Source organism: Neophocaena asiaeorientalis, unplaced genomic scaffold (assembly GCF_003031525.2).
Source record: "Neophocaena asiaeorientalis asiaeorientalis breed wild unplaced genomic scaffold, Neophocaena_asiaeorientalis_V1.1 scaffold547, whole genome shotgun sequence".
In the NCBI taxonomy this organism is placed as follows: Eukaryota; Metazoa; Chordata; class Mammalia; order Artiodactyla; family Phocoenidae; genus Neophocaena; species Neophocaena asiaeorientalis.
The window spans coordinates 3,103,011-3,118,205 of NW_020185330.1; the positions used below are offsets into that span (position 1 = coordinate 3,103,011).

At 37.2% G+C, this 15,195-nt stretch overlaps 1 protein-coding gene across 2 annotated transcripts; it reads right to left on the reverse strand.

The window, feature by feature from the left end:
- Window positions 1-885: 885 nt before the first annotated feature.
- GMFB (glia maturation factor beta) lies at window positions 886-14,897 on the reverse strand. Of its 2 annotated transcripts, none has more exons than XM_024734751.1 (7): window positions 14,771-14,897; window positions 10,267-10,363; window positions 8,843-8,892; window positions 7,877-7,926; window positions 7,304-7,386; window positions 6,191-6,264; window positions 886-4,615 (listed from the first exon to the last, which is right to left on the reverse strand). In XM_024734751.1, exons 1-7 carry the CDS (start codon window positions 14,771-14,773, stop codon window positions 4,544-4,546), a joined length of 429 nt encoding a protein of 142 aa, XP_024590519.1. In that variant the 5' UTR covers window positions 14,774-14,897; the 3' UTR covers window positions 886-4,543. The 2 variants fall into 2 exon arrangements, with proteins under 2 accessions (XP_024590519.1, XP_024590518.1); XM_024734750.1 differs by having other exon boundaries at window positions 7,304-7,389.
- Window positions 14,898-15,195: the final 298 nt, after the last annotated feature.

Here is a 15,195-nt window from a genome sequence, read left to right on the forward strand (position 1 = left end):
CAAAGGATGAGAGAACTCCCTGATGCTCAGCGATAAGATCTTTCCTCTAACTGGCTTCCCAACATAGCTAAAAATATACCGCACAAGGAGAGAGTATCCACTCAGGGTGCGCCCTCATGCAAATGAGAGTGGGCCCTCACTGTGAGGGTAAGTGATTAGAAATGCTTCTTGTTGCTGAAAACTGAAAAGGACAAAAAGACAATGAAGGTGAAAAAATTTAGGAGCTGGCCGTCTGAGTAGCTAAGTGGCTAAATTTGAGAAATAAGGAAGATGTTTCCTCTGGCCAATTCTCCTTGTGAGATTCCTGAATATAGGAAGGCAAAAACAGCTCCTTTCACAACAGTAAACAAACTGTGACTGCTACATAGTCAATCACAAGAAGTATATGGTAAAGTCTAAATACTATGTTAAGTACTGTTGACTTGTATTCATTCAATAGATACCCACGACACATAAACCACGGACAACAGCCTGTGATGTAGGCAGAATGGGTATTTAACGGACGTTTAATAAATGGCGATAAACTATATTCAATAAAAGATCCTTCAATTTAATTTGATTTCTTACAAAATACACAGACCCTCTAACTTAGTCTTCCCTTTGAAAGCAAGTGTTCATCATTTGAAATAATGCCCTCTGCCCCTACAAACAAACCATTTTAGTATCAGACCAAGTTTTAGAAATTTTTATAATCTCGTTATATTTTCCCTCCCCCGTTCCTACTTTTGCCAACTGATCCACTTATTCTGCCTCTCGGTTTTTCCAGATAAAGTAAACAACTGAATCTGTGTGGTTCACACAGATGCCACAATTGAGCCAGGCAGGTAATAGTAAATAACAACAAAAGGGAAAGGAGGCAAGTAAACAATGAAAAGCTATAAGTCCTTTCATGTTAACATTTTATTTAAACCAGTACAAGCACCATGCTTAACAGAAGACTGTCCAAAATAAACATGCAATATGAACTCGCACAGACTGAAACCACAGCTTCAGAAGTTGTTCCAGCTGTTGATTTTGTTAAACGATGACAGGAAACTGTTAAAATTCACAAGACTAAACCATTAATGTTTCAAGCCTCCTGAATGAGATTACATTGGACCACCTAAATCAGTGGGAACTACCCTGGCATGTTAGTGATCTCAAACAGTATTCAAGTAATTACACGTGTATGAACTATACTCCAAAAAGCAAGAAAACACAGTTTCTATCACAACCTTAATGTAGTTGTTTTAAATATCATAGGGAGATGATCACTGATTTGAAATGTCAAATGGCATAATAAGAAACAAATTTCTCAAGAATATTCAACTTGGGAGCACTGATGTTCAGTGGCCTAAAAGAGTTACATTGTTCCAGAAATACAAAATAAGATTTGTCCAGAAATGTTTGAGACACTTCTTCACATAAGTTGTAAAGGCTCAAATTCTGTAGATTCCAGTATTACCAGTCTATTGAACAAACAGGGAAAGCAACTATACTAAGAATATTTGAATTGATAGATTACGAGTTACTCTCTACCTTCCACCAAATGTCAGCATTTAAACTCTTATGAAAATATCTTTTCATCACTAGTCCACATTATGGATTAATGACATTGCTCGTGTTTTAAGGTAGTCCAGACATATTTTTAAGAACCCCTTCCTTACTATCTATATGAGTGGGGAACAAAGACAGCCAAATTTAATTTGGCAATAAACTCCTTTAACTGGAAAAGTTTTAAAGTGTCAGGCCAGGATACAGTTTATGGCTACGTTCGACTCCTGAAAATAGGAGACAAAAAGGGAGAGAAAAGTGCTGACATTTTGCTACAAAGATCATTTAGTAATGACAATACAAAATTCAGCAACACCCTCTTAAACAAGAGTATGTTTAACTGCACTAGGCATTTAGTAAACTTTTTAGAAATAGACAATTTGAACATTTATTTTAGAAGTCAATTAAACAAAAACAGCCAGCCAAACAACTTTTTTCCTAACATAATTGCTTCAATACCAGAACAAAGTGAATACTATTCAAAACTCTTTGACATTTTGGAATTTCAGCATCGTCACCTGAGAACAGTTTTCTTCATATATCATTTATGTTGCCATAAAAACCATACTAAAAAACATGCTGTGATTACAAGTCAGTTCTATTTTGACAACATTAGATGCTATGCAGAACTTATACAAGGCCAACAATTTCAAAACTAATGGTGACTTAGAAGACCATGAAGGAGGTTCCCAGGAAAAAAGCTGCTGCCAAAAAGGAAAGATGAAGTTTGAAGGCTGAATGGGAATGGCTGTACCAGAAATGGAATGTAAAAACTGGAATTACAAAATCTGGAGTTACTATTAGGGAGAAGGCAGAAAAAGAGATTGAACAGGAAATATACTTTAAAAGAACAATGCAAAATTTGGTTAGATGAAAGGGAAATATATATAAAAAACAGAGAACACTCTAGGACAAGGAATCTATAACTCTCCCTATAGGACCAAGGAAGTGAAAAAAATGTTCTACTGATCCCCTAACCTCATCTGTTGTCTTGCAAAAATACATGTTATCGATAAGGAGTCAGACAAGCTCAAAAAAGCATGGTTTATCACAGCTCTTTGTCCCTGTTAGAGCACAGGGGAGCTAAGCGTTCTGTGTATGGAGGTCAATATTATCTGACATTATGGAGGACCTTCCAATTAAATTTAAAAAACAAAAAAAACACCTAAAACATGCAAGACAAAATAAGGAACCTCACTAAAAAATACATTCTTGCAGCCCTAGATTCTCTTATTGCTGCGAACCTGATGAAACAAAATCTCATTTCCTTCATTCAAAAACATTAGAAGAAGTGTCCAGTCACTTGGATTACATTTGCATTTCTGCATAATTATAAGCATTATTCTCCAATATCAAAATAGCTGTTTAAAGAATTCTTAAACATCCTGGGTTAAGTTCTCTCTCTCTGGAAATTGGAATAAAGAACCCTTCCCATTCATTAACCAAAACAAATACCCCCTCTAGCACTTCCTAATCTCCAACTAACTTCCTATTGCTTCCTGTTTTTTAGATTAGTGAAGCCAAACAGTGTTGGAATAGAAGCTTCAATATTGTGAAAATTCCAACTATCTTCACCTCTTTATTAAAGTTGGCACAGAAACCTTAAAAAAATGCAAAGCACATATGAATGGGAGATACGCCAACATTAAAAAAAAAGCGTTTGCTAGTTTTGAAATGATTAAGATATTAATAAAAGAATTCACTCACCAAATCTGGGTAGTCTTTAGAGTCTCAAGACCTTTTGTCAAATTAATGTCAAGATAATCTTAAACAGTTACTCATATGTTTTTAAAGTACACTATATATCAGAATCCTTGCTTTAATAATGCCAAGGATGCCATCATCTAACAAGACAGGTGTCCAGTTTAGAATATCTTCTGACATTTAGGATGTAAGATGAGATTTCTATTGATGTGTTAATGTTATTAACTATGGCCAAGGTTTTAAGATAACCATTTTTTTTCCTATGGCACAAAACTAATCACAAATATGCCCCGAATTATAACTCTCAACTGCCATATATTCACCAATGCAAGTAGATAGTTGGAATTTTTAAAATATCAAGTTGGTTTTATTACAAATTTCAGATACACATATTAGAAAATTGTTTTACTTGGACCCTTTACAAAAGTATTAATTTCACCAAATCTGGAATACTGGCAGAGTGTAAAGGTCTTAAACTAAATGTAAAGCTAACAAAGGCACAGTATTAACACATGTAAAATAATGAGCATTCACAGGACGACATTAAGAGGTGCTTTATAAATAAAGTGTTATTAACGTAGATTCAAAACTATCTAGAAATGACACAACCAGGAATGAGGCCCTTAATTAGTTACAATCCATCAATTTCTAAGACTAAAATGTATTTTCCATAAGAAGAGAACCTAATAGTCATAACTTTATTATAAAATCTAACTTCCAGACCTTAAGAACAAGCAACTGATGAAAAGTTTCTAGACTTGATTAAAAGGATACAGAAAATTAAGAAGGCAAGGAATTGATGAAAAATGCTTGTAATGCAGATTATACCATAGTAAGTTATTATTCATGGCTCAAAATTGGGTCACTCAAGTCTTTTATCCCAAATTGATTTCAAAGATTTGACAAGTGATAATACGCTATTTTCATATATAAACTGCTAATATCCAGTATTTGTCAAAAGGAGGCAACTGTTGTCTATCACAATCTAATACCCACTTTCCAATGGTGTCTGTAAATAGTAACAAATTCTGAACCATAAGTTGTAGAAATTAGTCACAAGAGTGCAAAAAGTCCCTGGAGAGAAGTAGTCCACCTAACAATTACAAATATAAGGAAACACTTTACAAAGTTTCATTACTATGATGATTTCCCCTTTGTTCAAACTTTGAACAAATGAAGAATTTTTCTTTACTGCAGGTAACAAACTGTAAATAACAGTGCATTTTTAGGCATAAATAAGTATTTATGTCTGGTTCCAGTATGGTCAGGTTAATACATAAATACTTTAGAAACACAGAAGTTCACATTAGTGGAAAAATCCAAGTTTCTCACGTAACCATTCTTCAGTTAGGTCTTCAGTATTTCTTATTTCAAATACCTTAAGAAAAAAAATCAAATATTTTGTATATTTGAGTATTAAATACCAAATTCTCCTTCCTTTCATGTTGGTCATGACTTAATCTGTGGAAATTAGATATACTTTTACGTCTCTTTAAGTGCTAGGGCCTCAGTTACCAAAGTTTAGCAATCAAGACAGCATAAAATCAAAACTCTTAAAAGCACAAATCTACAAATGTTCTAAAAGAGTAGTTCTGTAAATATTACCCACTAAAAGAGAGAGCCAAGTATACACACTTAAAATCAATCCAGTTAGGAACTGGAAGAGCAGGTGCTGATCCTTCACAGGTGGAGGGAATACAGCTGTTTTTATAAGGATACATTAGTGGTCCACAGCCACAAATCTCTAGCCAGAACCTGAACACACACAGGCACAGAAAGTATAACGGCTATAAAAAGACAGTTTGTGTAAGACAATGTAATAGAGCAGAAAGGATGGGATTTGAGGCCAGAGGAAAGTTTGAATCCTAGCTCTGAAATGTACTAATATACAACCCTAGGCAAGTCATTCATCCTCTGAACCTCAGTTTTCCCAGCTAAGAACAGGAGTTTCACCATCAACTTACAGAGCTGTGGTGAGGATTCAATCAGATTATTTGTAAAAGTAACTTGTAGATTGTAATGCCTTAATTCCAGCACTTTAGGGCAGGCCTAGGATTAGAGCAGACATGAGCCTGTTAACAGAGCTCCTTCCTAACCACCCAATCCCCTTAGAGCAACTCCAGCATATTCCCGTGGTACAAATGAGGATAAGTAGTGTCTATAAGTTGGTGGTATCAATGACAATCATGTGGGCTAAAGGGAAAAAGCAGAGGGCACTTAAAAACATCACCTGGGTTGATAATTAAGCACCCAAGGGGAAAACCCTGCTCTCCTTAAAATAAAAACTGAAAGGAAATATTATTTAATACCATTCCAGTGATGTAAAATTCTATTTCAAAACGTTAAATGTATATACTTTTTCAACTCAAACTAATGCATGGAAGTTAAATAAAGTTTGAAAGCAAGTACCACTCTTACCTTTAACCTTCAAAAATGCCATAAAACAATGGGAACATGTTAAATCTTGAAGTAGGTGTCTCATATGAAACAGAATGCTCTAACTTAATAAAGCTAATACGTATTCTTAAAATTTTAATTTTAGATTTGGAAACAATACAGTTAACTGCATAGCATGGAATTCCTGCACAGAATTTGGTTCATTTAGTCTATGGTAAAGGGCCCAGAGAAGCTTCAAATGCTGCATTTATCTACTAGAAATTACATTATGGAAGATGAAAAATTCTCAATAGATTGAGTAGTTTTCTAAAGCTGCCTATATTTTGAATATGAGTTCTTGTAATCAACTTATAATTTTCATTCCAAAAACACACTTTTGGTTAAAGACTTCTATCATTCTATTTCCAACTAATAAAAAGCTCTACTGCTTTACTGCTCTGTTCTAAATAACTTTCCCCTATATAAAGAAATACTTAACTCTTCAGATTACTTGGGTATTGCTCTATTTACAAAGGGAAAAAATTGTCTCAACAAGTTAGTCAAATATAAATGCCACCTTGGTGAGTTCAGCTGTTTGGACTAGCTTATTCTTACTCCCAGCATACATCATCTGTTGTTCAGGCTTACATCCTGGAAGAGACAGATCCGAGTAGAAATGAGACTTAAATTTTGAAAGAGTGATGAGTTTTCATTATTTACTTTATAAAAATGACACATTTAGGATTTCCTATGCTATCAAGTTTACAAACACTTCTGTCTAAATGTGTAAAGGCTGTATTTTGAGTCTTACACTGCATACTGCCTGCACAAAGAGAAACAGCTCTATTACTAAGGAACAAGGCTTTAGGTCAGCAAAAATAAATGAGGCTAGATCTCTAAAGATCTTGACTTTTAGAGCCTTGCAAATACTTTAAAACTTTTCAGCACTTAGTTTTGACAGTACATATCAAGATGAATTTCACAAAGGCCTAATACATATAGGTTTTGGGGATGCTGTTGGGTCAGTAATGTCAGGAGATTGACTCTGAAAAAGGTTACAGTCTGTTTACGTATTAATTAAAAAATAGACTGCAGTATATTTTAAGTGCTACATAAATGATACAAATAATAAAGTTCAGGGAGGAGTTCAGTGAGCAGAAACTTTATTGTGGGCTTGAATGGTGGTGGCAGTGGGAGTTCTGGTGATAATGGATACTTTAAATACCAATAAGCCAATTTAATATCCAATGTAAGCTACTCTGGGACTATTTTCAAGATTATAGGCATATCACTGGTAACTACTATTTTAAAGATAAACACCAAATATATATCATAATCATACACATAGTTCACATACTTATAAATAAAATTAAAATACAGAAGAAAATGTCCTTTTGGTATTTTAAAATGTCATTACATTTTCCTTAAAATCAATTCCTTGAAATATCTGTACAATTTGACCTAACTACACTTCTAGGAATCTATCCTAAGAAAAGCAAGTTCTAAGAGATGATGCTTTATAGTAACTTCTTTTTAGGGATGCATTCATGTGTGTATGTGCATGCGCACATACTGCAATTTAGGTTATTCAACACTTTTCCTCCTTAAAATGAGCATAAAATGTGTCTAGTATAAAAATGGTTTAATTTGATCAGAACCAAATATGCACTATTTAAAGAAATTCACTTACCAACAGGACTGGAGAAAATAAAGCACAGAGGGTATGAAACTCTTCCATCATCATGCTGATACTTATAACTATATACAATGAAGGTTTTTCTCAAGTTAAGGAAACTAAAATTACTGCTCTGTTTGAGACAAGTACTTATCAACAAAGTTCTGAAAGAAAACACGCACCGGGGGAGCTAGTGGGTGGCAAATTTCTATCCTGTCCATTTAGGCCACACCTTCATTATTCATTATCTTTCCACAAAATTATAAATGGGCCCCCCCAAAAGTTATAACATCTTATACTCTCTCACAAATAAATTTATTAAAAGTATAGATTTAATATGGATTTTTTCTCTTTCTCAATTTTTATTATAAACATGTAATAATAAAAGGAACTTTTAAAAAATAATATTAATTTTTTGGTTCTTTTCCAATACGAGCATACATTTTATTGAATAATTTGGTCATGATCATGGTGTAGAAGAAAATTTTGTAAAATATGTCTTTTAAAAGTTGAACAAATGAACTTCATAAATAAAATGGTGACCACTTTAAAAAAACAAATCTTTCTAAAGCACTAAGAAAAGGATATCGAGGTTGTCGTTCAGGTAGTTCATCTTTAAGTTCATCTGGTGAAATGCCCTGGAACCATAAAGAAAACAACTTTTAAACATTTTCTTACCCATAAATTCTTAAGAGATATACCAAGCACCTATTCTACTAACAGGTATAAATTCATAACCTTATACCACAACATAAAATTTTATTTTACTAAATTGTACATAAGCTGAGGTTATTAAAACCTCAGTGCAATGAAAGCCTACTCCAGCCCACTCAGTTTAGCTCTGTGTATTAACTAAACATGGGGCTGAGAGACACAGTAGTCTATGCTCATGTTCCAATTGTCAGAAAATACTGAGTGAGATAAGCCAACTCCTCAGATCAACAACAATATCTGATTTAGGGGAAAAAAGTTAATTTCTTTTCACTCTAAATTAGTTACTTAACTTGACAAACTAAATACTTAGGTTAAAGGGCTTTAGTTTTTAATTACTGGCCAACCAATTTAGAAGCAAGTTATAAAGCTGATTCAGTTTTGGGGCTTCCCTGGTGGCGCAGTGGTTGGGAGTCAACCTGCCAATGCAGGGGACATGGGTTCATGCCCCGGTCCGGGAAGATCCCACATGTCGCGGAGCGGCTGGGCCCATGAGCCATGGCCGCTGAGCCTGCGCGTCCGGAGCCTGTGCTCCACAACGGGAGAGGCCGCAGCAGTGAGAGGCCCGCGTACAGCCAAAAAAAAAAAAAAGTTGATTCAGTTTTTACCAGACATATAGCCCTAGCTTCTACTACTTATTACCCTGGATTTCATTAATGTTTTATGGGAGGTGATTATATTACCAAGACAATGCACTACACAATAATTAGCACATGCTTTCATGCATCATGATCATGTCTAAAGGTTTAGAACTCGCTTTAGAAGTAACTGTAACTAATATAGCATCTTTTGGGCAATAATAATTGCTTAATGATAAAACTATATTTAGCTGATCCAACAAACCTCAAGCTCTTCATCCAGCACCACCAGGCGTTTATCCTTATCAATTTTCACTAAAATAAAAATATAGTATGAGTAAACTGTGATTCTGATGTGACTTGATCTACCGAACCCGCAGAGTCCTAGCCCTTTTTTGGCATCCAAAATTAAAACAGGAAGAAACACAAGCATAAAACACAAGCTTGACTCTACAAGCAGTCAGCATTTAAAAGCTTTTACCCAGAATTCCCAGCACCTAATCTGCTAATTTAGAACTTTATGTCAACTCCTTACATTTACTGTGTATATGAAGCACTTCGTAACTCAAATGCACTTCCTAGATGATAAGAAAAGGTCATTGTGACTGAGACTGGTTTATTGCACATGGTTAGAATTGCAAGCAAAACGTGGACCAAGGGTCAGGACAGAACAACCGCCAGATTCCCAGCTTCTCCAGAGTCAGGATTTCATGGTGCAGTATGAGTATTCTGAGAAAGTGAATTACCAAATAGTAGTGATATCTCTATTAAAATACATGCAACAGAGCCCAAAGCCAAACTGAAATACGTTTAGATAATCTATGCCTGTATTCTTTTCCATTACTCTGAAAAGTTATCCAATTTTTTATTTTGCACTAATTTCATAGTAAATCCTGTGAGACACAATATGATCTCAAATAGCTTTACTCTTTGTGGCAAAATGGCACTGACACACATTGTCACTTTAAAGAACTGTATGCCTACATTGTAGTATTTGTTTGTAAAAGAACCATAATTCAACAAGCTGTCACCACCTCATTAATTCACATCTGCCAGATGCATCTCTGTTAACAGTATATAGTTTTACATTCTCACCCCCTCATCCTTCCTTTATCTTTCTAAATCACTACCCACATATTAAATATTACCTAAGAATATAAAAGAAATCTGCATAACATCACATACAGTTCACAGTGGAAGAGGCAATATACAAATCATTCTTTCTACTGTCAAAAGTCTGTGACACTTAAAAGTACTCTCCATGAAACTAGAGTTCAAGTCTACAATTGAATTAAGACCTCAAATCACTTTGAACATAATGCTGAACTGTACCACTTTAGGTGTAGGCAAAGGTGTCTGTCTGAGGATGAACGGCCAGGCTATTTTTAGTCCCCTGAGAAGTTAAAGGATGGAGTTGGATGGGTCACTACAAATGACCAAGTGACCAAGAAGATGATCATCTTCTCCAGAGCTGTGTAGGCAGCTGAGGGCGGAGGCAGGACACTCTGCCTCTGTTCTGTTACAGTAGCTGCTACTTTTTAAAGTGACCTAACAGATGGGGGCTGGTGGGGGGGGGATTAAAACTGGAAGAGGTAACTTTCTAAAGGTTCAGGTTATTCGATGTAGCTATAGGATAAAGCCAAACTCCAAACTAAGACCATGTAACGGAGACAATCGCTTTTAGCTTACTTATAATGGCAGCATTGTTCGTCTCTTTGCGAAAACGAAACTTTCTCAGCTTTTCCACTAAATCTTCAGCAACATCACAAACTACCAAAGACTCACTCTAGAAAAGACAAAAATCATGTTAGCAAATGCCATGACTTCAATATACATATGTACATGTTAAAGTTATAAAACCTAATACCTTTATGAAGGTATACTGACACCTACAAATGTCATAATTATGTGAAAGTATTAATGTGAAACACATGATCACTTAAAGAGCTTTTAAATCTACCAAGCTTTGTATCTACATTATTAAATTATACACATTTGTTCATCTTATATGTAGGGTATACTTTCTCTTTGGCTACTAAATATCTCAAGGAACTAGACACGTAATAATGTGCAATTTCATCAGAACTGTAGAGGAAGGGAAGAATAAGGGAAAAGTCAAGGATCATTGCTGTTAGAAAGTATACTATTTCTGCACTATGCAGCAAGAACAGGAAAATCATCTTATTACACTTAGAGTCAACAAGGCCTTAGTTCATTTTTGAGTCTCACAACTATGAAAAAATAAAAAGAAGCAAAAGTTATGAAAAATAAGCCTAAGAGTAAAGACCAATTACATTTTATATCTTAATTAAATGACTACACAGATCAAAAAAAAAGGAGCTACTAAGAATTATGAAAGCAAAACCAGATGAAACAAATATAAACACTCAAAAAAAAAAACAAAAAAAAAACAAAACAAAAAACAAAAAACAAAAAACACTCAAAAGAACCTTTTATAAATTATGAAAAAGTATTAGAAACTCTTCTCCAGAAATCTGGCAAGGAAATTATCAAAATCACTCTTCTTTTAGTGGTACAAATGCACTATTGATTGCAAGCATGTGGATGGGAATCTTTTTCTTTAATGTGTAAACTTTGAACACATACAAAAGTAGAGAATAGTATAGTGAAATCCTATGCACTTAACACTCAGCTTCAACCATTATCAACACAAAGCTAATCTTATTTCATCCAAAAACCTCAATACTGCCCCCACGGACCGTCATATAGGAAAGGCCCAAGTCATTTTAACTATAAATATTTTAATATGTATTAATAAAATGACAGTATGTGCCATTAAAAACATAATGACATTATCTCACCTAAAAAAAAACTAATAATAATTCCAGTGAGTTATTCAAGTAGAGTTCAAAGTTCAAATTTCCCTATTGTTTTAATTTTTTTTTTTCTTTTTTAACAGTGAGTTTGATTGAGTCAGGTTCCAAACAAGGTCCACATTCTTTGGTCTCTTCATATATGGGTCTCCCCCCACCGCCCACTTCTTCAGAAAATTAAAAGTGTTTTGAGACCAATGCCAAATACATGTCTCATTACAATCCGAAAGAATTAAGGCTTCAAATTTTAAGTTAAAAGGAAAATTTAAGAAAAGGCTGTTCTTTCATCCTGTGTTGGGTAAATAAGAGCATATGTTACAACAGTAAATAGCTATCAATTTTAAGTTGTCCTTTAAATTCATAACACTGGTAACATAAGTTATGATATACCACAGGATGTGCTATTTATACAATTAGAAAGTACATCCCACCAATACATATTATCCAATAAATTAGGCTCCAGTAGGAGTCATGTATGACCATCCTTTTACTTCTCTTTAGAGAAAGAAATGCTAAGTCATATGGAGCTTCCTGAATGCAGTATTCAAGCCTAGTCTATTTTTTCCTATCTTTCAAGAAAGAGATATAAATCAGAAAACTAGAATTTCCAATCTTTCATCAACCAAAGATAGAACCCTTTAGTAGAAACTAATAAATACTTTAGAATTTTGTAGGCAAAGAGCAATTTGTCATGAGTCTTATCTTACAGTTCTGATACCCAGAGCTGCCTGTGCAATCCTGACACTCTAAGAATAGTAAACCAAGTGAAAAACATGCTGTGATTTAATCTATATTGCTTTTTTTTTTCATTTTCACCCCTCCCAATACCTTAATAAGGCCAAAAATTCCTTCCTACAAGAAAAAGGACCACAGCTCAGCTAACTCTAATGCTTTCAGTCAATAGAAGCATTTAAAAATCAGTATAATACCCTGAAAACAACACTGTATGGTAAATATTAACATACAAAGTGGAGAGTTTAACTCAAGTGGTCATCTATTGGATAATCCACACAATGAACATTTAATGAGTGTCAACAAGTGCTAAGTGCTAGGGATACAATGCTATAAGATAAATAGATTAAAACTATGGGCCCCTCAAGGAGCTTATAAAGTCTATTAGAAAACAGACGTACATAAAAATCATCAGGTAAAAAAATATACACTTGTTTGTACCTAGGATAAGACCTAGAAAGGAGAGAAACTTGATGCTATGAGAACTTATGACTAGTGGACAACAGCATGGTTACAGGAGACATGCCTGAAAAAGGCATCTAAAGGACCAAAACTGCCTATGTAAAGGCCCTTTGATTAAAGTGAGCACGGCACATCTAAGATAACGAAAGGCCAGTGTGACTCAAGCACAGAGAACGAGCTGTAACACATACAAGAGGAGGCTGGCAGGGGCTGGACTACATAGGGCCCAGTGGGTTATACTAAGTATTTTGGTCTCTATCCTATGAGCAAAGGGAAGCCACTAAGGTGTTTTAAGTAGGTGGTGACAGGGAAAGTGATCAGATTGCATGCAGGAAACAGGCAGGGCACCTGGATGAACAGACCAAGACTAGTTAACTGACAAGGCTAGTCCAGGTGAGAGATGAAAAGTAGCTTAGACAGACTGATGAGGATAAAGAGAAGCAGGTGAATTCTGTTAATAACTGTTAACGTGTATTAAACACTATGAGAAAACACTGTGCTATGTACTTTACATGGATCTCTCTTCATCCTCAAAACAATCCCATTAGATGGGTATTATAGTATACCCAATTTGCAATAAACTTATTAATAAGATTTAGAGAGGTTAAGTATATTCCCCAAAGTTATGCAACTAGGGGAGCCAGGACTCAAGCCAGACAGCCTGACTTTAGCCCACACTTAACCACCACAAAGGAGCTGGTGACAGACAATATTGGCAGGGGTGGATCGGTAAAAAAGGTGACTCCTAAGCTTTATGGCTTGTGTTAAGACTTAAACAGTGCTACCTTTCACTAAGTTAAGGAACCACTGAGGAACACCAGGTTTGAGGGGAAAGAGATGAGTTCTATTTTGGACAAACTGAGGGGGCTATGAGGCACTCAAGTGGGGAAAAGCTTCCCAGGGGATGTTAACTAAATAGTGGGATATAAATATCTGTGCTGGATCTCAGAAGCAAGGTGTGCACTACAAATTCACAAGTCATCTACATACAGGTAAGTGGTAATTGAAGCTATGAGTGTAGGTAAGAAATGAAGGAGAAAAAAATACAGAATGTTAAATGAAGCATTAGGATGGAGCCTAGGACTCCTACTTGTGATGCACAGGATAGGAGAAATGCATGGGACACAGACAGACGAACAACAGGAGACGACGTAGGAGAAAAACCAGTTCTGTATCCTAGAAGCCAAGGGGGAAGCATGAGGGAAGAAAATGCTTCAAAGAGGGTAGCGTGATCAACACCCAGAATGCAGCTGAAAGGTCAGGAAACGTGAGAATTGAAGAGTGAGTCCCTTGGATTTAGTGACCAAGACAAGATCTATTCGATGGAAGTGGGTTGAGCAATGAATGGGAGGTCAGAGAATACAACAGTGGAAGTTTTGTGTTTTGCTTGTAATTAAAGACACGGGAAGCATATTTTAAAACCCGATGGGAAAGATCCAGGAGATCCTCGTTGGGTAACTAATTTAATTCTACACTTTATTTTTGAGCGCGGGGTCTAACCCATACGAGACGGAAGCCAGAACCCCCAGACAGCGCAAAACTAAGCTTTTTAGTTACTTTAAGGCCAAGGGTCAAAGCACTGGGTCAAAAGATTTCCAACTGCCATAACTCGAAGAAAGCATGGATAAGGAGAAAACCTTAGAGGCAGGCCAGGGGAAGGAGGAAAAAGAAACTAAGGCGAGGCCGAGACAATGGAGTCAGAATTCGAGCCCTCCCCAGCAAAGGCGGCCAGACCGAAAGTGCTCGGCGTCCGCCGGCCCTTTGGGCCTGGCCCGGGCCCTGGGAGAAAAGCCGGCGTTTGGGGGAGCCCTCGGCTGGGCCAGACCCACGGCCCCTTCGACCCTTCAGCGCAGCAGCAGCTAAAACCTTCCATCCCGAAAGACCCGGTGAGAATCACCCACCCGCGCTGGTCGCACCCTAGTCGCCAAGCCCGCTGGGCGATTCGACCCCGGGCCCGGCAGGAGGATGCTGCCCTTAGGCGAGGTGGCAGCGCCCGCGGGCGGAGGCCAAGACTCAGACTGAGGGTACCCACCAGCAGCCGGGCCGGAAGCGGCCGCCGACCCACCCCGGGCGCTGCCCGCCGAGACCGGTTCTGGCAAACAGGAAAGCCCGGCGGGCTGGCCCAGCCCTCCGGCCGGCCCCCACCCTCCCCGGCAGCAACTCACCATTTTCCTTCCGGCCGTCAGCAGCCTTTCGCCTTCCCTCGGGTCCCTTTAAGAATGGCACGACAGCCGCCTCCCTTCCTGCCCGGCGCCAGGCAGAGCCGCCCCCACCAAGCTACGCGGCAGCGGCAGACCGGCACGTGACGGTGGACGGCGGGCTGCGCGGCTCAAAAGTAGCCGAAACGCGATCGCCCGCTTGCTCTTCAGCCGTTGTAGGGGAGGATGCCCTGTCTGATTGGGAGTGGGTGACCGTGCCAAAATACACTCTTAAAATTCAAGCCAGTTTTTGCTTCCTTTTAACTTTCCTCAAACTCTGAGATCAATTTCCTGGTGACATGATTAAGTCTACGATTTCAGTGGTAAATGTGTGCGTTAACCCTGGCTTCCCTCCCACCCTTTCCGGAACCCTACCCCAGACTCCCACCAGC

Coding starts and splice junctions, on each gene's coding strand:
- GMFB (XM_024734750.1), bottom strand. Junction 8,893..10,266: donor GAACAATGCTGCCATTATAA/GTAAGCTAAAAG, acceptor TTTTTATTTTAG/TGAAAATTGATAAGGATAAA. Junction 4,616..6,190: donor AAACAGCTGAACTCACCAAG/GTGGCATTTATA, acceptor TTTTTTCTTAAG/GTATTTGAAATAAGAAATAC.